This window comes from Phoxinus phoxinus (assembly GCF_949152265.1).
Source record: "Phoxinus phoxinus genome assembly, chromosome: 15".
Classification (NCBI taxonomy): Eukaryota; Metazoa; Chordata; class Actinopteri; order Cypriniformes; family Leuciscidae; genus Phoxinus; species Phoxinus phoxinus.
Genome location: NC_136890.1, coordinates 17,255,217 through 17,279,587, shown reverse-complemented (window position 1 = coordinate 17,279,587; position 24,371 = coordinate 17,255,217). Strand labels below are relative to the sequence as shown.

The 24,371-nt window shown below is 38.1% G+C and overlaps 1 protein-coding gene across 1 annotated transcript in view; it reads left to right on the top strand.

The window, feature by feature from the left end:
- The window catches only part of hmcn2 (hemicentin 2), an 81,430-nt gene that overhangs the window by 38,185 nt on the left and 18,874 nt on the right, over positions 1 to 24,371 (top strand). Inside the window, exons 23-50 of the mRNA XM_079636874.1 lie at positions 4,568 to 4,695; positions 5,249 to 5,494; positions 5,730 to 5,813; positions 10,938 to 11,135; positions 12,339 to 12,469; positions 12,956 to 13,103; positions 13,323 to 13,449; positions 13,537 to 13,694; positions 15,277 to 15,555; positions 15,629 to 15,771; positions 16,806 to 16,956; positions 17,046 to 17,279; positions 18,185 to 18,298; positions 18,424 to 18,611; positions 18,787 to 18,883; positions 19,159 to 19,320; positions 19,412 to 19,525; positions 19,614 to 19,810; positions 20,373 to 20,454; positions 20,577 to 20,708; positions 20,797 to 20,940; positions 21,056 to 21,215; positions 22,020 to 22,144; positions 22,224 to 22,407; positions 22,501 to 22,598; positions 23,038 to 23,316; positions 23,461 to 23,654; positions 23,760 to 23,841. Of these exons, the coding sequence (XP_079493000.1) occupies positions 4,568 to 4,695; positions 5,249 to 5,494; positions 5,730 to 5,813; positions 10,938 to 11,135; positions 12,339 to 12,469; positions 12,956 to 13,103; positions 13,323 to 13,449; positions 13,537 to 13,694; positions 15,277 to 15,555; positions 15,629 to 15,771; positions 16,806 to 16,956; positions 17,046 to 17,279; positions 18,185 to 18,298; positions 18,424 to 18,611; positions 18,787 to 18,883; positions 19,159 to 19,320; positions 19,412 to 19,525; positions 19,614 to 19,810; positions 20,373 to 20,454; positions 20,577 to 20,708; positions 20,797 to 20,940; positions 21,056 to 21,215; positions 22,020 to 22,144; positions 22,224 to 22,407; positions 22,501 to 22,598; positions 23,038 to 23,316; positions 23,461 to 23,654; positions 23,760 to 23,841 (4,379 nt within the window). The remainder of the gene's footprint in view (positions 1 to 4,567; positions 4,696 to 5,248; positions 5,495 to 5,729; positions 5,814 to 10,937; positions 11,136 to 12,338; positions 12,470 to 12,955; positions 13,104 to 13,322; positions 13,450 to 13,536; positions 13,695 to 15,276; positions 15,556 to 15,628; positions 15,772 to 16,805; positions 16,957 to 17,045; positions 17,280 to 18,184; positions 18,299 to 18,423; positions 18,612 to 18,786; positions 18,884 to 19,158; positions 19,321 to 19,411; positions 19,526 to 19,613; positions 19,811 to 20,372; positions 20,455 to 20,576; positions 20,709 to 20,796; positions 20,941 to 21,055; positions 21,216 to 22,019; positions 22,145 to 22,223; positions 22,408 to 22,500; positions 22,599 to 23,037; positions 23,317 to 23,460; positions 23,655 to 23,759; positions 23,842 to 24,371) is intronic.

Below are 24,371 nucleotides of genomic sequence, written 5' to 3'. Positions count from 1 at the left end.
TATGTGGTAATTTTAACCGAAATCATTTGCACGGTATTTGCTTTTAGAGCAGTGTTGTTATACTACATAATAAATGGCAAAATGTGTCCTGATGAGTGATGAAGTTTTCTTGCTGAGAAAAAATGGGCCCTGATGAGGTGATGTAGCCATCTATAAAAGGCTTCAGCTGTGTCAAAATTCACCCCAGCTGACTTCTCTTACCTCATTCTAACCCCCCTGGACAATAACAAGAGCCAGCTAGGCTTCAGCAAGAGCCACTGGTGCTCTGTTACAAAGGAGACACATTAGATTTCACCCTGATGGACTGATGCTTTGCATTTATTTGGCTTAAGTGAAAACCAATTCATCTGCAGGCATCTTGTTTCATGTTTGCGAGTGTTGGAGTGTTGTTAATTGTATACAGAAGTACAATGATGTAGCAAGTAAATGGAGATAAGACTCTCTTATGCTAGCTACAGTTGACATTTTGCCTGCTTTTAAAGGAATACTTCAGGTTCAATACGAGTTTAGTTTAATCAAACGCATTTGGGTTACAAAAATCTGGGTTATATGAGGCACTCACAACATTACAAACATTGAAGTACTCACTGTTTCAATAGTATAGACATAAGACATAAACAATATGCATGTTAACATCATTTTAGTGAGAAAAAACACATACTAACCTTTTCTGTGTAAAGTTATATCTGCCACGGTTATCTGGACTCACTTATCTTTAGTTTCACTTTCATGGACTTCCAGTTTGTTGTCATCAGTCACATGTTACTTTGTCTACTTTCCCGCCATTTATCTGTTCCCATGGACACTAATCTTCGACCACAGCTGCACATCATTTAGTTCGATACCTCTGTGTATTTAGTTCCTCTGTTCAGTTTTTAATTGTCGGTTGTTGTTTGTGCGTGCGTTACACACGCTATTATGTTTGCTACCATCTAGTTCCTAGTTTAATACAACCTTGTTTGTTTTATAATCCTGTTGACCATCTTCATCATTTTTTCATCCCAATTTTACAACTTTGTTGCCTTGATTACATAAATGTAAACCCTAAAACAATCATTTAAAATGATGACACGCCAGAGATTAATATTTTATAAATAAAGTGGATTAAGACATAAAACTGAGATTAAAATACTGGAGTCACATGGATTACTTCAATGATGTCTTTAAAAGTGGATGTTGTGTAGGCTGTCAATGGAGGGACAGAAAGCTCTCAGAGTTTGTTAAAAAAAATCTTCATTTGTGTTCCGAAGATGAACAGAATGAAACATTTTGGGTGACTAACCCTATAAACAGCTTTACAGCTCAAACAATACACAAGTGAGTAAATCTTTATTGTCCTTTCACAGGGCAATTTTGCAGAATCACATATGATTCAATTCACAAACATAAAAGACACAAATAGTCAACCCTCTATGCAAGTAAATCATTCGCATATGGGACCAAATTTCACGAGAGGGAACTAAAAAAAGTCTTTAATTAGACAATGGCTAGTAAATTGTATGATTACAATCACCTGTAATTGAGTTAAATAATGCAGATATAATTTCATTGCCTGCTGAGCTTTATGTGTGATGTGTGCATTATCAGTATTGGATCTGTGCATTATGTCTTAAATTGACAGCAGCCTAATATGAATATGCTGCTCTCTGTTATTTTAATGTTAATCAAACAACAGACTCACTGCAAAAAAAAAAAAAATCACTTAATGCTCTTGACTGAACTTTTGTTACTTAAATAATGTCACATTTACCATTTCCCCATGCAGATTTTTCAACAGTTTCAAGTTGGTCACATTATTTTTTCCTCTTTGATCAACAGAAAGCATCTTGGTTAGAAAGCAACTACTTTGTGAGCTACATCTCTACACTATTAACAATGGAAAATGTTACTGACATTTACTTATGTGATCACACCTTATCTATTGAGCCCAGAATATTCCTTTTAATGGTTTCAGCTTTATCAAATTAAGATCTGACCAAAAACCTGTAAGAGCATGTGTTGGAGAAAAGTTTTTTTTTAACCCCAGTCTTTATCAGATAAGGAACTCCCGCACACTATCGTTACTTGCAATTTAAAATTAATGTTTATTAACACACAACGTTTCGGTCACACGACCTTCATCAGGAGCCCCCAAAACCCCAGTCTTTATGAAAGTCCTGTGGACTCACATCTACCAATCGTTAGAGGTGCAAGGTTTAAAATCACTTGGGGTTCAATAGAAAACAGATGTAAAGTTCATTACGTCGAAGTTGATGTCTTAGCTAATCCGTAAACTGATGATGACAGTGGAGGTATAGGGATCAGAATTAGAGCATGCTGGTTTTTTTTAGATGGAGCTGAAGAATGTTGATGGCATTAGTCAGAGGGATGCAGTAGACAAGTATTGCAAGGATGTATGGATGACAGCTTTAGGATTAGGTAATAGGGTCTGACTGTAAAAGTTGGGAATTACTGGAACATCAAGGCACTGTATTTCTGGTAAGACAAGGTATCAGACGTGTGTGTGTGTGTGTGTGTGTGTGTGTGTGTGTGTGTGTGTGTGTGTGTGTGTGTGTGTGTGTGTGTGTGTGTGTGTGTGTGTGTGTGTGTGTGTGTGTGTGTGTGTGTGTGTGTGTGTGTGTGTGTGTGTTTTGAATGATAGTCACATAGGAAGAAGTGTAGCCTGCATAATGTTTGAGTCTCCAGGAGCTTCCTGTCTCATAAAACAGCATGTCAACGTCTCAGTCTGCCTGACGAGAATAACACGCCACTCCAGACACATCTGCCACACAGGAAAAAAGATTATGTGAAAGTGTGTTTAATCTAGAATCGGGTGGCTGTGGGGATGTCAGGGGGTACCAGTGCTTGCTTTAACCTTAAAGTTTGGAGCTTTAATTGTGTGAACTGCTTTTAAAAAATGCCTTTTTTAAGCTTCTTTCTCTTTCTCTCCTGATTCCGAAACCGGAACTCCTGATTACCCTAATTACCCACAGTCCAAATCTGCCAGCGTGCACATGTGTTTCTACAGGCTGGTTCAAACTGCCCCAACATGGTGATCCATCCAGAATCTGCTGTTTGTTGGAATTTGCTGAGGGAGTTTGAACTAATCTAAAAATAAAATGTTGTACATTGTCGTGTAACCACATTATATTTAAGAAGGTAAATCTCAATTTTTTTGTCATACATGTTTTAGGTGCCAGTTGTATAGCTAAGAAATGCACACATTGCAAATGCAATTAATTTCGTTCTACATTTTCAAGTTGCCAATCATAATGGTTTGTTAAAAAAAAGAATGAAAGAAACAGTCACTCCAAAACTGATGCTATTTCAGAAATATTCATTATAAATAAGTTGGCAGACATAATGTCTTGTACAGAGAGAATGAAAGAGAAAGTAAAAAAATCTCCCCTAGACTAATGCTTAGTCTAGCATAGAATCAAAAATTATTCAAACAAAAATCTGATTTTAAAAAAATCATAAATACTTCATTATAATAAATGCGTTTTTTCACATGATGAAAATCACATGATCGTAGTCTGTGTAAAGCCAATCTTGGTTACGGATCTTGACTGTGATCCACTATTTAGTGACCTTGGTGATCTACTGTTTAGTGACCTCATTAGGCACATGTGCAAGACTACTGAGAAAAATTGTGTGAGGTGGAGTAGTTTGTCCCAAATGGGGTTTGTTGAATATAGTAGCTTATAGCTTTCTTTCAGATTTATTAGTTGTATTTGTATTTAGGTTGCCATAATAAAGTTGCTAAGCAAATGTTCAAAAGAATGCAGTCCAAATAAAACCAAGCTGATTTTCTCAATTGGTTTTCATTGTGCAAGTTAGAAATCTGTGTGCATATACACAAGTCCACACATTCATATACAGCACACTTACACTGTGCCCCAATGTGCATAGTATCCATCCTTAATAGTATGTGAGATTAGAATAAGTGTGTTCCAAAGAATAGTATGTTGAAAAGAGTATGGCAAATATCCAAGTCCTTATTTCCCACAACCCATTGCGCTTGAGAGGTTGATTAAGTTAAAAACTACTAATATGGTGGATAAGTGCAACTGGAAGTAAAGTAGAGATGTCGATAAAGGGGTTTGAGTGACTTGAGTAACCTGACAAAATATATTTAATCATATCCGTGTTGTGTTTCATCTGCAACAACATTGTAAACTTTTATAAAGATCCATTTGGCCATTAACTTTTAAATGCATCATTATGCAAAAATATGAGAGTCTCCGCAAGAAAGACCCACGGCTGGAAGGTCAACGTGCTGCTTCTCTCTCCAATATGGTAGGAAATGAAATGAAATGTGGAGGCTGTTTACACTGACAAGATGATTGACAGGCCGGTTTACGGTGACAGGATGCACGTAACTAATTAACTAGCAATTTCATGATGTGATAGTATGTACCAAAGCTTACCTTTTCTTCACAAAAAGAGTACATATTTTTGGGGTATAGTACAAGCAGTCGAATCGGGATGCAACTGTATTCTTTAACAGATATGCTCACTCTAAAACATCTCTCTAAAACAAACTCCTGTGACTTCAGAGCCTGACCTTTGATCTCTTCTTACACAGGTTCACCGTTCTGCCGTCTGGTTCTCTGAAGATTAGTGATGTCAGGCTGATAGACAGTAAATCCTACACCTGTTCTGCTGCTAACCCAGCTGGCAACATCTCACTCACCTACAATTTGCAAGTGCAAGGTACAATCCAATAATCTCACGTTTTTTTCCTCATCTGTGGAAAAAAACCTTCAAAGTAAATGAAACGGGTTAATTAAAGAAATTACGGAATCACATAAAAAAATATCACCAGAACAATATTAAGCAGCTGTTTTCAACACTGATAATAATAATAATAAAAAACGTGTTTTTGATCACCAAATCAGTATATTCAAATCATGTGACACTGAAGACTGGAGTATTGATGCTAAAAAAAATCAGCTTTGCCATCACAGGTATAAATTAAATATAATAATATAATATAAAATAACACTTACCGGTATTTTAATATTTCTAAATATTTCTGTTTTACTGCACTTTTGATTAAATAAATGCAGCTTTAGTGAGCATACAGAGACTTCTTTAAAAACAATAAAAAATCTTACTGAACTCAAACTTCTGGACGGTAGTGTATAAAAACACCATGGTACCTTTTGTATAGTGTGGCCTGTGTAGAAATGTATTAATTCCCCGAGATAAACGAACTACCGAACAATGAAGAAACCAGACTTTGAACTTTTTTTTATTCTTACAGCTAAACCAAGGATTCAGCCAGCTCCTACATCTCTTAAAGCTCTGATTGGCCAGACAGTGGTGTTGCCATGCGTGGTCCAAGGAGAGCCGAGCCCTCAGATCAGCTGGTTTCACGACAGACTTCTTGTGGGCAGTGACAGGATGCTGAAGATCCAGGCGGTCCAGCGCTCGGACAGCGGGACGTACAGCTGTGTAGCCAAGAATAGTGCTGGAGAAGATACCATTGAGATCGTCCTGGAAGTGTTAGGTGCGTCTGTTGTGCATAACTATGAACATTTGTCATTGTACAAAGAACTCTTTGCACATCAAAACATTTTAGGAAGGCAATAAATCATTATCCCTATGATATCTAAATTATGACTAAACAAGACGTATATGCATTTGTAAGCATCACCAGTGGATATGGAAACAAAATCCTGTGTTCCTGTGCTCTCCTCTTTGACCCTTAAGTTGACCTTTGTGAACTGTGTATGTGGTTACAGAGGGCCCCTATTTTGAGACAAATGGACAGACCATCATAGAGATTGTGGCTAACAGCAGAGTGGTCATCCCTTGCCCCGCACGAGGTAGGTCATGGAGAGACCAGCATAACATAAACTAGGTCATCACCTGCATATATGATTTTGGTTTTCGGATATATTTCTGTACATGTTGTGTATTTTCTTCTCTGCTCCCGTGGGTTAATGTTTGGTTTATTATCATTTGGAAGTCAAAAGAGTATTCTAAAACACTAAATGTAATTTAAACATGAGTTGTTGGTGGTCTAAACTTGTTTAACAAGCGAAACATCTTTTGTCAACCAGCTTTACTAGCTTTTTTATTTTATTTTGCTGCTGAACAGCGTAACTGTGCTCGTTCACCAGCAAGACCAGCACCAAACCACCATAAACCACCTCAACCGGCAGTGAACATAGATTTATGTAAATAAATCTGCTTTTTTCCCATTACTTTTGGCTCAGCTGCAGAATGTATCATATTACATTCATATTACAATTCTGATTATAGACAAACATTCTATATGCATGCTATGGAAACATGCTGCAAATTCAAATAATATACAGGTATACATACATGAGATAGAGATGATAATGAAAAGTAAAGGCACAGCGCTATTCTGGATAGGGGCTGAGAGCAGCAGCTCATTTGCATTTAAAGATACATGCACAAAAATGGCATGTTTTTGCTTCAGCTAAAAAATTTGAGCTGAAACTTCACAGACACATTCTGGGGACACCTGAGACTTATATTGCTTCTTGTATAATTGGTCCCCTTTAATTTATTTGAAAACAAACAAAACAAAAAAACGCAATGACCCCAAACTTTTGAACAGTAGTGAATATAAATAATTTTAGCAATTGATGAAGTAACAATACTTCAAGCAAGCAAAAAGGAATAATTGTAATAAAAATAATAAAAAATGCAGTCCGTAGTATAGCCTACTTATAATTAGCTTTATATAAAAGAAATACGTTTATGGTATGACTCCATTTAGATATCCAAGTAAACAAATGTCTGTGTGTGAGAGAGGGAGTGATGGGATAAAAGCTGTACTGCTGTCTTGGTTTCTTTGGGAGTCTTGTTTTTTTTCTGCTAGCCTCATTTTGGCTGCTGGTGACATCCTCGTTCGGTAACACTTTGCACAGGTTTAACAACTCAATTCACATAAACAGACCTGGAGAGGAAGTCAAATGCCTTCACTTGCTCGGTGTGAATTTGTGTCTGTTTATGAAAGGCACTACTGTGATATATGCCCAGCCCTTCCCGTACACACTGTAAGCTAATAGGTGTTGTTTTGATGGAAACATGCCATGGCAACCCTGCATGTCGCGGATATGACATGGTGTGTGTGTGTGTGTGTGCGTGCGCAGCAGCTGGAACACTACTCTTCTCCTCTGTCTCTGTGGGCAACATCTGCTTTCCTGTATGAGATGGCCCACTGGGAGAAGAATCCTAATTAGGGACTGTTGCAGGAGGAGAGGAGGAGAGCTAAGAGCGAGAGTACAGGGTTTGATGGGTCGTTTTTACAGCTAGAAAAGAGGCGGTTATCAGTCTGTCTTGAATCAGAACAAAGATTGTCAAGTCACCCTTACAATTAACTGGAATTTGTGCGGAATTGCTGTTTGTTTTCCTGCATTTGTGCTGTATCTCTAATGTTGTTATGGTGACTGAGAATTTTAGACATCTGTGTTGCTCTTAATGAGAGGTAATTAATACAGATATGACAGTAAATACGTGCAAATGGCTGTGCTGTCTTGCATGTTTGGTGGCAGATTGCGGAAAACATTTTGCTTAGGAGAATGTGTCTGTCTGTGAAATAAGATGACGTGCCGAACAATCACACTTCACAGACAAATAGCAAACCAAACACAAGCTTTAAAGTCGATTTGAACTTATTGTGTTATGATCAGGGTTAACGAAAAAACTAAAATCAAAACCTTTTTTGTAACATTTTGGTTACACTTTAGTTTAGGTTCCAATTCTTAGTTAGCTAGTTAACTAGATTATTCTCATGTTAGGATATTGGCTGTTTATTAGTACTTATGCAGCACATATTAATGCCTTATCCATTTAGTTGAATTAAAATAATGAAAACTAAAATAGAAATGAATAAAAACTATATATAAATATTTAAAAAATATCGTTCAGAAATCAGGATTCTTTGATGAATAGAAAGTTCAAAAGAACAACATTTATTGAAACAGAAATCTTTTGTAAAATTATGTTTCATTGTCACTTTTGATCAATTTAATGCATCCATGTTGAATAAAATTATTGCTTGAAAAAAGTCTTACACCAAACCCCAAATCTTTATTTTCTTTTGTGCTTTTTAGCATTTTAATTAAGGTTATGTTACCAAATTTTAATCATTTTAAGAAGTTTGCCAAGGCCCCTTTGTGGGCATTGGCCCCCCGTGAGAACCACTACTCTAGTAATGAGTTTTATATGTTTGGAAATTATCATTATTTTTGCAATTTAGTTTGATGCTTTTAGTGGCCCTTAAATGATTTTTTTTAAAACATCTATATACAAAACATGCATACTAGTTTGTTGTAATAGAATGTCTCAATCATGCAGGTGTGTTAGATAAGGAAGACATATAAAATGTGCCAAAAGGAGTAGGAGTGAGGAAGTCTGTCCTTTTCAGACCGATCCATTTCATCTGGCTCGCACTGAAAGACATGACCCCACCCAAGGAACGCACATAAGCCTCTTTTTATAACGCACATCATTTGAAGTATTGTTCGAGAGATTTCTGACAAATAAACTGCTTCATAATGTTATCCTGTAATGTAAACGGGACCAGCTGCACATCATTCTTTAAGTCACAAAAACAATCATTCCAAACATTATGACTGTAAACATCTGCTCTGGGAGTTCTCTTCCCTCCACTTCTGATTGGCTTGTTGTTCAGAAAAAAAACTGACTTATTGTATACAGTGTCCCCTAAAAGCATTTGGACAATTAAGATACTCTTAAAATGTATGAATGTCTTTGAATTACGTAATAAAATATTACACCAAGTGACATTTATACGATCGCACAAACACACTATTGAAGTAAAATGCTTCACCAAAAGAAAAGATTGTAAGAAAGTGAAGACAAAAAGTATTTATACACTTTGTAGTTGTCAAACAGTGATCAAGTTCATAGTTAATGTGACAAACTACACCTGTGCTTACTCTGATAAGACACCTGTGAATTTGACCTTAGTTGGCACCAGTTGGTTACAAGTTATTTCAAACAAAGTTGGTTCTGAGAAAAGCTCCAGCATCATTTATTTGCAAATGCCACCTGGTTTGATATTTTCTGTCATCATTCACTGACTCTCATGTCGTTTCAGACCTGTATGACTTACATTCTTTTGTGGAACATAAAAGAAGACATTTTGAAGAATGTTTAAATTGTTTTGTCAATATATGCTCATTGGAAATTGTGCCTGTTTTTTCCCACCTGTACACGGTCACAATTCCCAGCAGTTTCCTGCTGAAAAACACTAGTGGCAGTAAAACCAACAAATTGTATTTCTTTTCACACACATTATGATTACAGGGGAAGGTTATTGATTAACAAAGACTTATTTTCAAGCAGTTCCTTGTACAATACTATGTCATGAAACACTTTTCCCATAGTGTGATTTGTAAAGTAAGTTATTAAAGTGATTAAAGTCCCCCTGTAGTCAATAATTTTACCCCTTAAAACTCATCTTTGATCACCAAAATGACATTTTTTTTTTCCTGTGAAAAGAAATTTCTTCATGCTATAAAAAAGCTTGAATGCGACTCTCTCAGAGTCAGGCAAATGCCTTTGAACAATCATCAGACAGAAACGCTTTGAACAACCTTTGAAAGGTATAGTTTATCCTAACATCGTAATATACATCATACACCCGCTGAATCTACCCAATTTTTCATATCAACAGAAACATATACCGGGATAACCTGGAATCTCTCAAGACTCCCCTGCTAGATTGCTGTTAAGGATATGCAAAAACCCGCCGGTACATTGACGTGATTGGTTACAAGGTAGTTTGTGACGTCAGAAACACAAGCGATTTCAAACCACGTTTTTGAGACTGTCTTTGGTGTATGCCACCTTAGTGTAGGTGGTACATACATTTCAAACACGACAGAGATTTAACATTTTAGTGTCACTTACTGTACATTTAATTTGTGAATTGCTGCGATTCGCACGGCAACCAACGTTGCCAGATTCAAGTTCATCAGATAAAACTGAACGGTCTTTTAGAACCATTCACTGGACATTTCACTTTGAAGGTGTTGTGAGACGTGCAAGAAGCAATGTAATGTAATTTTTCCTAAATGTTGTCACCAGCACGGTTTTCCAATGTGCCTGCGTTGTCCATACAATGAAAGTCAATAGGGTCCAAAACAACACTGACTGGACCACACTGACTTTCACTGTATAAACAGATAAACGCTTCTTTTAAGTTTCACAGAAGAAAGTAAGTCACACTGGTTTGGAATGAAGACTTTTTGGGTGAACTATCCCTTTAAGTCTGAAGGTCCAAACATGTCCAAATACTTTTTGGACCGCTTTTTTTCTTACTATATTCCTTCCACCATTTTATAGACTCTACATGTCACATGGAAGAGTTTCATCTGAAGCGCTCTGCGTGAAACCAAACACAAGTAACCACTTCTCAGTGTCTGTCATTTCTGCTTAAATGGCTTCTGAGGAGGTTTAAGACATGACTGTAAAACAAGTACAAGGTTAAGAGCCCCTGCCCCGTCACTTAAAGCTAAACCTAGTAAAGTTCATAACACATCTGTTAAAGGGGTCTTGGAGGCTGATATCATTGGTGTGTTTAAACTACTCCCCTTACTGTTGTCCTGAAGTCTCTAGACTTTTGTCTTTGAGCTATAAATCGAGTGCTCTTACGCTTGATCAGTTCACTTCTGATATACAGTGTCTGGCATCTTCACTCAGGGTGTTTCACCTTGAAGTAGTGTTTGACAGGACGCTGAAATTTACTGGCATCCTCTTTTATTTCTGCTCTTTGCTGTCTTGCTGTCATAGATGGATGGATATCTGGTCTTCTTTTTAAGCTCTGACGAGCCGTGTGTTCAGTGTGTGTGGGGAATTGTGATTCTGATCGATGTCTTCTCTTTAACACACAGTTTCTCTCTGTCTTTCTCAATTGTTCTTTTCTGTTGTCATCCCCTGGCTAGGGTCTCCTGCTCCTTGGGTGCGATGGTTCAAAAATGGCCTGGAGATCCATATGGAGCGATCGGAGCACGGTGTGTCTCTGGGTGATGATGGCTCTTTGGTGATTGGCTCAGCTTCAGCCAGTCACAGTGGAGACTTCAAGTGTGTGGCCACTAATGAAGCAGGATCAGTGGAGAGGAAGACCAGGCTGAAGGTCAATGGTGAGATATACTTGCAGCATTTCCAGTGGCCAAGAGCTTTATAATACATTAGAAACGAATGTCTATTTAGTCTTATTTAGATCATTGACTCTTTTTATCTTTAAAGGGACAGTTCACCCACAAATGAAAATGATCCCATGATTTATTCACCCTCAAGCCATCCTAGGAGTAGATGACTTTCTTCTTTCAGATGAACACAATCAGTCAGAGCTATATTAAATCATATCCTGGCTCTTCCAAGCTTTGTGATGGCAGTGAATAAAGGATGAAATTTTGAAGCCCCAAAAAAGTGCATCCATCCATCATAAACGTACTCCACACAGCTTCGGGGGGTTAATTAAGTCCAGAAGCGAAGCGGTTGTGTAAGAAAAATATCCATATTTAAAACTTTATAAGCTAAAATAACTAGCTTCCGACAGACGTCCGTACGCATCGATTTACGGCGAAAGAGTAACTTCTTGACCTGACACATGACGTATTGACGAACGCGGAAGCGCAAAGGATAGAGCAAAATTAAACACCTTTCACGAATTAGAGTTCTAAAAAGAGAATAGTCGGAGGATTTTGATATGAGAGAAGAAGAGCTTGATATTGTTACCCAGCCCTATTTGTTTGACCTGTGAGAGGCTTACGCTACTCCTACATCGCATCAGGGGTTACTCTTTTGACGTAAATTGACTTGCGTAGGCCGCCTGCCTAAAGCTAGTTATTTTAGCTTATAAAGGTTTTTAAATGGATATTTTTCTTACACAAACGCTTCGCTTCAGAAGGCCTTTATTAACCACCCGGAGCCGTGTGGATATCTATTATGATGGATGGATGCACTTTTTTGGGCTTCAAAATTTCATCCTCTATTCACTGCCATTATAAAGCTTGGAAGAGCCAGGACATTATTTAATACATCTCCGATTGTATTCGTCTGAAAGAAGAAAGTCATATACACTTAGGATGGCTTGAGGGTGAGTAAATCATGGGGTGACTTTCATTTTTGGGTGAACTATTCCTTTAATAATATTCATGATAATAATAAATATATCCGGTATAATATATGTAGGAGCTAATTGAAACATATTTCTGGTTTTAGAGTAGGTACTTAAAGTAGATTTATTTTAAGGTCTTTCATTGCTTGATTACATGCCAAATGAATTATATTAATGATGGATTAAATTATGCTGAATGTTTTCTTTGTCTACACAAATCTAGTTCCTCCAGAGATCCAAGACGATGGTCAGGCTTTGAATCTTACGGTCACGCTGAAGCAGCCCCTGACACTGGGATGTGATGCGTTCGGCACCCCAAACCCAACCATTATCTGGACTAAAGATAACAGACCAGTAGGTTTCCTTTTGTAGGCGGATTTTTCATAAACATTTCGTCATATAAATATGTAGTAATTTTATTTGACCGCAGTATGCCATAAGTGAACAATCAAAATTAAAGGGATATTTCATTTCAAAATGATCATTTTGTCATCATTCACCCTCATGTTGTTCCAAATATGTATTTGGTTTTTCTTCTTCTGCTGAATACAAAAAAGGTATTTTAAAGAATGTTGGTAACCAGACAGTTAACGGTAGTAGTATAGAAAAAATACCATGGAAATCAATGGCAACCATCAACTGTCTGGTTACCATGGTTATTTTGTGTTCAACAGAAGAAAGAAACGTTATTTTGTTTAGTTTAGTTTTGTTTTTCAATGCAACCTGAATGACTCTCCTCCAGTGTGCTGCTGGTAGCATAGTTCCACCTTGTGGCCATGAAATTCATCACAAGTCTTGGCCGCTACTCTTGTAAATCAATTACCCGCTCTGTGCTTCTAGGTACTGGAGACCCCAGGGGTGTATCTGCAGAATGGAAAAAGGCTTTTAAAGATTTATCGTGTTCAGCATGATCACGCTGGCCGCTTTTCCTGCACTGCCCAGAACTCTGCTGGGGAAGCCAGGAAGGAGTATACTATTGAAGTACAAGGTGAAATATAGAGAGACAGGCATTGTAATTTAAAGTAACCTTGAGATAAACAAAACAAAGTGTTGTTAGGCAAAATAATAGACTTGTTTTTGTCTTTAACTTGTATCATTTGACTCCCTTTTTTTTTTTTTTTTTTTGCATTGTTTCAATGCTTTTAGAATGACCTTAGAGTTACTCTGCCCTGTAGTTGATTTATCATTTATTCTTATGTATATTTAGCTCCACCAGCAATTTCAGGTTCTTCAGGAGTGCAGGAACTGACCGTCATGGCGGGGCAGGAAGTGGACATGCAGTGCAGAGTTAGCGGCCGTCCACTGCCTACAGTTGAATGGAGTCACGATGGCGAGTGAGTCAATGACACACACACTCACATGCTCCTCTTTTCCAGCTTCTATGCTCATGTGTGCTTGTATATACCCTCCCTCTCTCTCAGGGTTTTATCCCGTAATGGAGACCCTCATGTGGAGTTTCTGGAGAAGGGGCAGGTGTTGAGGGTGAAGTCTGTCAGGCCGAGGGATCGTGGCCTGTATCAGTGTGTGGCCAGTAACAACGCTGGGACTCAGACACGGCAGTTCAGGCTGAATGTACAAGGTAAACGGTATGGATGGGAATCATAAGTAAATGAACGGTTTCCTACAAGTTTCTATCAACGATTTTTTATTATGTTATTAATTCTTACAAGCTTTAAAGGTCCCCTGAAATGTAGCTTTTAGTATGAATATGTTAGCCTTAAGGTTATGAATAAGCTGGTGTGTTCCAAAACAATGACAAAATTCGCATTTAGGAAATATAAGCATTCAAAATTTAAAGTCTCTCACTTCCGCTAAAATGGATCACAGATTTTTATAACATCACCGCAGACTTCAGCTTCTCATCACATCTCTGTCCAATCAAATGCTCTCTAGAATCTAACGTATCATCAGCGCTCGGATTCGCTTCCATGGTAGTGTCAAGTACGACTTGCAGTCTGTGAGGTAAACTAAACGCTATTGGTTATTTGAAAGGGGGAGGAGCCATTCAATATAGCCATAGCTTCCTGTTTCAGTGGAAATTATGTCAACGCATCATACAAAGCTGCGCATTCCAAGGCACTTCAGTGGGCCTTTAAATACGACATAACAAATGATAAGCAATATATGTTTGACTCATTAAAAAGAACTGTTGCGTAAAAGTCATTAATTCAAGAATTTGACTACACTGTTTGCACTGTATGACTCTTATTAGAGTCAGTAATTTCTTAATCAGACTGCACTGGTTATGATATTCTGTTGATTCACTAGATACTCATTTCCATTGAGTGGTATGGTACAGTACAGTACGGTATGCAATTATTTCAATTGTCAGAAGTTGTGAATTTTGCCAAAATATCGAACCGTACCACTTTTTTGGGACCCTTCCGTTGGGGTACCACTACTACTAGCACAGTCCGGTACCTAAAGGGTGGAGCTAGACTCACTGCAGAACGTTGATTGGTTGACAGAGAATCGTCACTTGCGCATGCTACGAGGGGAATGACAACACAAGAGGCGCCATTTTTTAATACACACTTGAAACACAATTTCCGTTGCCTTGTTTTTAAAAACAGCCACATGCTGAGAAGCAAGAAGATCCGGTGTATGTCCTCCATGGTTGTTTACTGTGTGTTTCTTCTTCTTCTTCTTCTTCTTCTTCTTCTTCCACACCTATCAAGCAAGGGTACTGTTAGCAGTGGAAACGCAAGCCAGATCAGGGTTTACCTTCCCGAATCGTACTGTAGCCCACTGTACTGCACCGCTTGGTGGAAATGATCCATAAAAATAACTGAATCATAAGAGTCATTTATTCAAGAATCGGATTACACTGGTCATGCTGTATGGTTTTTATTTGCTAAAAAGACCCGAATCAAGACCTGAGTCATTTAAGGATGGGACTATACTGGTCATGCTGTATGTTTTTGATAAAACACAAATTTAAAAAAACATTAAAAAAAACTCTCATAAGAGTAATTTGTTCAAGAATCAGAATACACTGGTTGGGCACTAATATTATTATATATATATATATTTTTTTTTATTAACTAAAAAGAGCCAGAGCCATTATTTAGGACATTTTTGTCCCCATTGTTTTCAAAACACCCACCCACTTGTCCTTATTATCCTCATTATCCTCCAATCTCTATTCTGTCTTTTCACAGCTGCTCCCATGATTCGTGACTCTGGTGAGAATTCGGAGGTGACTGTAGTTCTGGGCTTCCCTGCTGTTCTTCACTGTGAAGTTGAGGGGATCCCACTTCCCACTATCACTTGGCTAAAGGACAACCAGCCCATTGTGTCCAGCCCTCAGCTCACATACACACAGGGTGGACAGTTTTTGCGTGTGGCTGCGGCCCGTGGTGACGATGCTGGCGCCTACACCTGCCGAGCAACCAACACAGCTGGAACAGCACACAGACACCACACGCTAAGAATTATGGGTAGGTAGGCATGGGACTCATGGCTGAATGTTGTTTGTTTTTGTCAGAGATTAATGCTGTGCCATTTCCTCAGTACCTCCACAGATAGAGGGGGATTCTACGACTCTCAGCTTTGGCAGAAGAGAAGAGAAAGTGAGAATTAATGGGACATTGATCTTGTCATGCCTGGCCAAAGGATTTCCAGAACCTGTCACACAATGGTTCAAAGATGGACAGGTCCGTATATTGGTTTAATATCTCTCAGGTTCTTCCATAGCTCTTTCTAGACCACACTGCATAATAGTGAATATGATATTTATTTTATTCAGTTGTTAATGAATAAACACGAAGATTTTATTGAGCCACTTACTTTTTAAACACAATACTGCCAGTTATTTTTCCTACTTTTGTTCCTCCAACTTAAATAGTTCCAAACTAATTTAAAGCAGAATCAACGGTTGTGCATCTCTGAACAACAAACAGTAGTGGGTCCAAAACAAATGTAACATTTTGAATGAATTGGTTGTATTCAATGACTCTCTCTTAAAGACTTCATTTTTGAATTAATCAGTTTGTTTGAACAAATCGGTTTAAATCAGTGATTTAATGTTTGAATGAACCAGTTTAAATGAATGATTCATTGACTCACTCCTGAAGACAGTAGGTGTGTTCGACTTGAAGCCGCGCTGCGCAGACTGATCTGTGTATGACATCAAAATACCACGAGAGCTATTCGAAAGCATACAAAGCTGTCTACTCTCTAATCGCTCTGGCGGTACTTTGATTTCATACACCAATCGGTCTGCGAAGTGTCGATTCAAGTTTAACACACCTAGTCACTTGTTTGGTTCATGAATGAATCAGTGCGTATGAGCAAATCGGTTTAAATGAATGACTCAGTGACTGCAGTCACTTTTCACCACCTACTGGCATATCGATGTAACCTGCACAAAGAGTCCATGAAAAATCTCCACCACTAATTCACAGACTGAGAGTGCCGTTGGACTGTATACAAATCGAAAAGCCGCCCATCAAATCAAAGTGTTTTTCTTTGTTTTCTTCTCTGGTTAGTTGTTCTTTGGTTAAAAATTATTCAAGAAATTAATCAAGTAATTAAAACAATAAAGCAATAAATCTTCCTCTGAGCCACAAGCAGCTCATGTCCAGGAAGGAGCCAGGCCTGAAATCCCACCAGGGGTCTTCTAATCAGCTTTTGAGGAATAATGAATGAAATAGTCATGTAAAAACACTCTCTTATTCATGTTCCACAGCTATTGAATGGGAATACATACACCGGTCTGAGAGTGAACAGTCACATGCTTCACTTCGAGAATGCCATGCTATCCCATGAGGGCCAGTACACATGTGTGGTTACCAATTCTGCTGGAGAGGATAAGAGAGACTTCCACCTCACCATACAGGGTCAGTGCAAATTATACACAGATACACTGTTTTTTACCGCTGTATTTGATTATTTAAGATTTTCATGTTTGTTTCTCAAACCTCCTCAGTTCCTCCAATCTTTCATCGGGTAATAAATGGTGCTGCTGGTTTCTCACTGGGAGAAAGAGAGGGGGATGAAGAGGACCTTGATGGCACTGAAGGGATGGTTGAAAGACGGGAGGTGGTCCTGGGACACTCCATCAGTCTGTCCTGCGAGAGCAATGCCATTCCTCCTCCTCGACTAAGTTGGTACAGACAAGGCCGGCAACTTACCAGCTCAGACGGAGTTGTGCTTTTACCTGGTGAGTGGAGTAAAACGTTCCTTTTCTACCATGAGTCAGTATAAGGTTTTATTTAATTCAGACAGCATGTTTTAGACATGAAATGGAATATTAATACAACTTCTATATCCTTTCTTTTATATTTATTTTAAGAAAAACAGTAAAAACCTCAATATTAGGAAATATTATAACTATTTAAAATGTTTTTTCCCTGTTTTTATATATTTTAAAATTATTTAATTTATTCCTGTGATGTCAAAGCTGAATTTTCAACAGTCATTACAGACCTTCAGAAACATTGGCTGCGTCCAAAATCGCATACTCTCTTGAGTAGGTACTGTAATTCTATTTATGCATTATATATATATTACTAAAAAATATATGTTCTATATAGTATGAGTGTGTAGTGTGAATGTAATCTGGAGATACTACATTCGCCATGTTGTCATTATCATGTGACCTACCAGCGTCAGTTACATCGCTTCACTACCATTCATAAATCCTCTCCCGTGGCCTCATGGGATGGTAAAGTGTTTATCGTGTCCACACTTCAGAATCTCGCCGGAAGAAGTAGGTCATCCGGGTACTTTTTGCCTACTTTGAATTCTAGTACTGTGAATTTGGACTTTTTTGTCACACACTGTTTTTCACCTGTTATATAGGGAAGTATGCGATTTCGGATGCAGCCTTTCTAATATGCAGATTTGGTGCTCAAGAAAAAAAAAAAGTATTATTGTCAATGTTGAAACAGTTATGCTGATTAATATTTTTGTGGGGTGTTCTCTGGGTTCAGGCCGAATACCCAGAGCCCTCTCCTCTGACAGCACGCCAAATACGCATTTATTCTATCTGACTTATTTGTAAGTGTGAACTCGTGAAAGACAGTATATAAAGATTTTTTTGTGTGTGTGTGTGTTCCTCTTCAGGAGGGCATGTCCTGCAGATCCCACGAGTACAGATTGAGGATGCTGGGAAATACACCTGCCAGGCTGTGAATGAAGCTGGAGAGGACAAAATGCACTATGACCTGGAGGTGTTGGGTAAGGAAGTAAATCCAACAGATAGATCTCTATGGCATTCAAATATATGAGCATCATTTCTTAGCTTTATTAATAATCAGAATGAATGATCTTCATAAACGTGACTCTTTGTGCATTTTACGCAGTTCCTCCTGTGATTGATGGTCAGACTGACGAGTTCATGCAGGAAGTGGATGCTGTGGTCAACACCACTGTATCACTGCGGTGTGATGTCACAGGAAACCCCACTCCATCTGTATCATGGCTGAAGGATGGTCTGCCCCTCCACAGCGGCCCTCACCATCAGATACTTGAGGATGGGAAACTGCTGGAGGTGACGTTCATGAGCCCAGTTTTACCCCAATTCTCCCCTTTTTAAACACAATATCAGTGAATTATGTTTGTATGTGCATTTAAATGGATCATAAATCAATCTTACAAGGTTAATTAAAAGATTTTTCTACTTTGCTAAAATACATCTTGTATAACTCGCCTGTGCTTTTCTGTAGATACTGAATGTACAAGTGTCAGATGCAGCCAGTTATCAGTGTTTGGCGGAGAATAAGGCGGGAGCTGTCGAGAGACTCTACAGCTTGTCTATTCAAGGTAGGAGCAATTGACAGAGTTCCCACAGTCATGAAAAATCGTGATTTTCAGCCCTGAAAGCATTATATAAATAAATAAGCTAGTTATCCAGCTTTAGTTAGCATAAGAAACTTCTTTGAAAAACATTAAAAAATCTTTTAAATGGCAGTGTAAATTGTGGTTGTATACTGTACAGTATATCATCCTTATCTGTTCATGCAACACCAAATCATGTAATACATTGTTAAAAATACATACTGTATGTAGCATTATTTATGTATTTATTTTAATATTAGTTCCACCAAGGATTGTGGGCAGCCGTGAGGAAGATATGAGCGTGGTGGAGGGTCACATGATCTCTCTGCTGTGTGATGTGCAGTCATACCCACCTGCTGACATCATCTGGACCAAAGATGGGCAGGTGCTGGAGTTCACCACTGGCATCCACATACTGCCAGGTGATTTGCAGTCTAAATGCAACTCTCTGTGTTTATAAACAATGCTTCATGAAGCATGTATTTATATAATGTGCCATCATCCTGTCCAAAGGTGGTCAGATGCTGCAGCTTCCCAGGGCTGGACAGCAGGATGCTGGCCAATATGTCTGTACAGCCACAAACTCAGCTGGACAAGACCAAAAGAGCATCCTCCTTACGGTTTATGGTTAGTTGTCTATAGGCTGTTTAGTTAATTAATGGCTTAAGTAGATTAATATAGCAATGAACACTTTTTTTGATTTGGCCCTTTCTAGCCCTGCCTACACTGATGCCACGTATTGAATCAGAATCAGAGGTTATGACACCTCAGGTCGGGTCATCGCTTATTCTGCGCTGTAAAGCCAATGGTGTCCCTGAACCAGAGGTCACATGGTATCGTAATGGACTTCAGCTGGCTGCTGGAAATGGTTTGAGGATAGAGCGCCAGCAGCTAGAGATAGTTGGTGTACAGGTAAGAAAGCACTGAGAAAACTCATGTTTTATCAGAGACTCCCATATATAGACAACTTTAAATACATATACAGTTATATAGCATATACACTACCATTCAAAAGTTTAAGGGAATTAAATTTGTATTCAGAAAGGATGCATTAAATTGATGAAAGTGACAGTAAATACATCTACAATGTCAGGAGATTTGTATCTCAAATAATTCTTTTTTTTTCTTACATTCTAGTCATGAAAGATCCTGAAAAAAAGTATTTTCTGAAGTGATTTCTGAAGGATTGTTTGACTCTAATTTAATATATTAGTAATTGCTAATATATTAAAATAAATTACAATAGAAAACAGTTATTTTTAAATTGTAAAGTAATATTTCACAACATTACTGTTCTTATGGTATTTTTGATCAAATAAATTAAGCCTGTGTAAGCATAAGAGGCCTCTTTAAGAAAAAAAAAATAGCCTTTATAAACAAACTTTTGAATGATGGTGTGACTTTAAGCATAAATATATAAGTGGTTGATTTATAATTAATGCTTTGTTGACATGGTTTCTGACTTTTTCTTTAGGTGGCTGATGGCGGGGTGTACTCCTGTAAGGTGTCCAACATTGCGGGTCAAGTAGATCGCACCTTTAGAGTCACAGTCCATGGTGAGTCCTAAAAATCCAGCATAACTGCAACATGTATGTAAATATTCTCTGTTTGCATATGCATTGCAACAGTTATAGGTGCTGTAAGCAATTTCAGATGTTTAGCTAACTTTCTTTTTTAGTGCCTCCTGTGATGGAGGGCCCTCTTCATGAGACCCTCACTCAGAACTTGGGCTCCCACATCACCCTCATCTGTGAGGCCTCTGGCGTACCTGTACCAAACATTGCTTGGCTGAAAGATGGCTCTCCTATTGGTTAGTTAAATACCTTCAGATGTCAGTGTGTTGTTAGTGTCCTTTTGTTTATGTTGCTTTTGTTTTTGTTGTTTGTTTCTATGTATAGAAAGCAGTTTGCAATGGAACTGGTCAATGAGAGGAAACCGACTGGAGTTAGGCCCTCTGCAGCTCTCTCATGCTGGCACTTACACCTGCATCGCCAAAAACAGTGAAGGGCAGACACAAAAAGACTACTCACTTACTATTTATGGTAAAACTGCCTTAATCAATAATCTTTGTATCAAATAATCTGAGTTTTGTTTCTTGATTCACACTGTGTGCGATATATAAAACTCTAAATAACCAAATGTATTTGGCACCATCAGCGTCACCCACCATTGTAGATTCTGGTCACCCATCAGAGGTCAGTGCACCTGTTGGGGAGGAACTGACACTTGAATGCCAGGTGATGGGTAAACCGACTCCCAAAGTGAGCTGGCTGAAGAATGGAAAGACTCTTGAGAATGGAAAAACAGAGCATATAGAGTAAGACTCTTACACTGATTCATTAATATCTTCATTTTAGTAATATAATATAATGTCATGTCACATGATACTCAAGGACACCTTACAAATATAATAAAACAATCAACAATAAATAACAATGATCCTCATGACAACCTTAACTGACTCGATACAAATACAATAACTTAAAAGCCTGCCTAAAAATTTGTCTTTTCTTAAGATGAGACAATATAATATAATATAATATAATATAATATAATATAATATAATATAATATAATAATGTATAATAATGTATAAAAAGTATTTATATAAAGAGGATATAGAGTTACTCTCACACATTGTCATTGTTTTTTTTTTTTTTGTATATAAATATAAAAATAAGGAATTAATTTTGGAAAAACTAAAAGAAAGAAATGTTATGAAAAATAATTAAATTGTTTAATTACACTTTTCTTGCACCTTTCACTCCGATTGTGAATCTTATATATTATTTGTTTTGTAAAAAAAAAAAAAATCTAAAAAAGAAACAAATCACTAGTGGAACTTTTTGATCCCAATGTAATGTCATATGTAATATGTAATAAATAGATTTATATCTAGATTCATATCAGAAAAAAAAAAAATCTTTATAAAAACTAATTACATTTTTCAATTCTTACATATTATATGCTTGCATGCTTATAATATTATTTGCTTAGAACAATTATTTGTATTTTTATATTAAATTGTACTTGGATCAATAGTTTTTATAAATGATAAAACAATATTTGTTTATGATTCACAGTAGCACTAATTAATTTGCTGATGTGTGCGTGTATTTCAGTATCTCTCCAGATGGCAGCACTCTAACACTTCTGAATATAAAACCAGAGGACTCAGGAACATACACTTGCCTGGCTGTCAGCACCGCTGGCCAAGAGAGCAAAATCTATGCCTTGTTTGTATTGGGTGAGAGCAGTTGTCTTTGTATAGTTTATTGTACACAACACAAATCTGTGAGTTGATTTTAATCTTTTTTGCACTACAGTTCCTCCCTCCATAAGTGGGGAGACCAGCGTCCCCCGTGAGGTACACACAACCCAGCACAGTGTGGTCACACTGGAGTGCAAAGCCACCGGGACTCCCCAGCCTCAAATCAGCTGGCTGAGGGACGGTCATCCTTTACTCCTGTCACCACGCATACGCCTGCTCTCTGCAGATTCTGTTCTTAGGTCAGTTTTGCAAACAGAATAAAGACAATGCTGTGACTTCTGATTTAGACGTTACATTAGTTTTACGTGTTCTGTATCCTTGTGTCGGCACAGGATTGCATCGGTGCAGCTGTCCGATTCTGGCATCTACACTTGTGTGGCACGTAGCCGAGCTGGATTAGCTGAACTCAACTTTGACCTCCAAGTGCAAGGTATATCAGGACATCTTTTTATTTGATAAATATAAATAATATAAATAAAATGAATAAAGAAACAACTTACTCACAATAAACAGTTTAAAGTCACAATGAAATCAAAATGGACATTCTTATTTGTTATGAAATATTGCAAAATTTATTATAAATCATTTATCCGTGCACATCATTTGTTTATGTGCCCTCATAATCTTTCATCAAAATGACTTCCCCTCCCTTTAGCATCAATATCTCTTCTCAGCAACCTGTCTCATGTCACATGAGATCGCAGCAAAAGCATACAACAACGATCCAATCAAAATCATGTCCTGCCCTACTTTTTTTTTCTTATATTTCACTCAGATACGAGTAACAATAGGGAAAAAAAGACGATCGCAACTTCCATTTAACAATTAGCTACATGTTTTAAACCATTGCTGTTTGTCTCCCTCATCAGCTCCCCCTGCCGTTGAGCGCACAGAGCCGACTGAGCAGGTGGCCGTAGTCCAGGGCTCTTCGGTAACGCTGACCTGTGAAGCCCGCGGTGTGCCCCCTCCTACTTTGTTGTGGATGAAAGATGGCCAACCTCTCTCACTGCACCGCAATCTTCTCCTCGATGGACAGGAAACCCGATTCCTGCTCTCTGATGTGGGTCCCAGCGATGGAGGCCTCTACAGCTGTGTGGCGAGCAACCAGGCAGGAAGCAGTACCAAGACTTTCAACCTGACTGTCCTAGGTATTTGCAATCGAAATCATGAATGAATGTAAACATGAGAGACTAGAGAAGGTTTTTGGGTCCAAAACAATAATATTTTCAGGAGCAAAAATACATAAAATCTGATGTAAGCATTCAATCTGATGATGTATTTGCACATATTAGAGCCCCCCAAGATATCCGGCTCTTCATCCCCTGAGGAGCAACTGGTTGCAGTGGACAGTGTGCTGGAGCTGGAGTGTATCGCTACCGGTCTCCCCCCTCCTACCCTCAGCTGGCTGAAAGATGGGCGTCCACTACAGGACAACATGGCAATAATAGAGAGAGATGGGCAGCTACTCAGGATCAACAAAGTCCAGGTGCTTTGAATTTAAGGCTAATTCAAAATGAAGGTGTTTAGATTGTTTTGTATTTGTGTGTGGCTTTGTGATTGTGCCAATATGTTCTGTCATGTTTTGGAATAGGTAGAGGACGCAGGTCTGTACACCTGTCTTGCTAGTAGCCCAGCGGGAGAGGATGGTAGAAACCACTGGGTGCGCGTACAGCGTGAGTAAAAAATTTTGTTTTTATTTTTTAAGCACTAAATAGATTACAATTTGTATGCATCACACAAGAAAAATATGGTGGAAAAAATACAATTAATTTAAGATACTGTCACGCTTTTAGTTTGTTTTTGCTCTGTTTTTCCAGGTTTGTTCATGTCTGTGTTTCTAGGTTAGCTTTCCAGTATGTTAATTAAAGGAGAACGGTCAATTTTAATATTGAGCTTAATTTTTAGTAAATTTGGAGTGCTGTCAATACAGAGAACAACGACAAAAATCGGTGTTGCCTACACCGTGTTATCCTCTTTTTAAAATTTGCACCCTATTGACTTGAATGGGGTCTAATTTTAAACCTGCTTTTATTTCTCTTATCATCCTTGATGTGTCATACAAGTCGATTTAGTCGATTGTCGAGTTCACGCGCATAGGTTTAGTTACCTATGATCACGCGCGTGAACTCGACAATCGACTACTTTGGACTTCGACCGAAAACAGGAACTAAATACAGGTATGTGCGCTGGCTGATATAACATA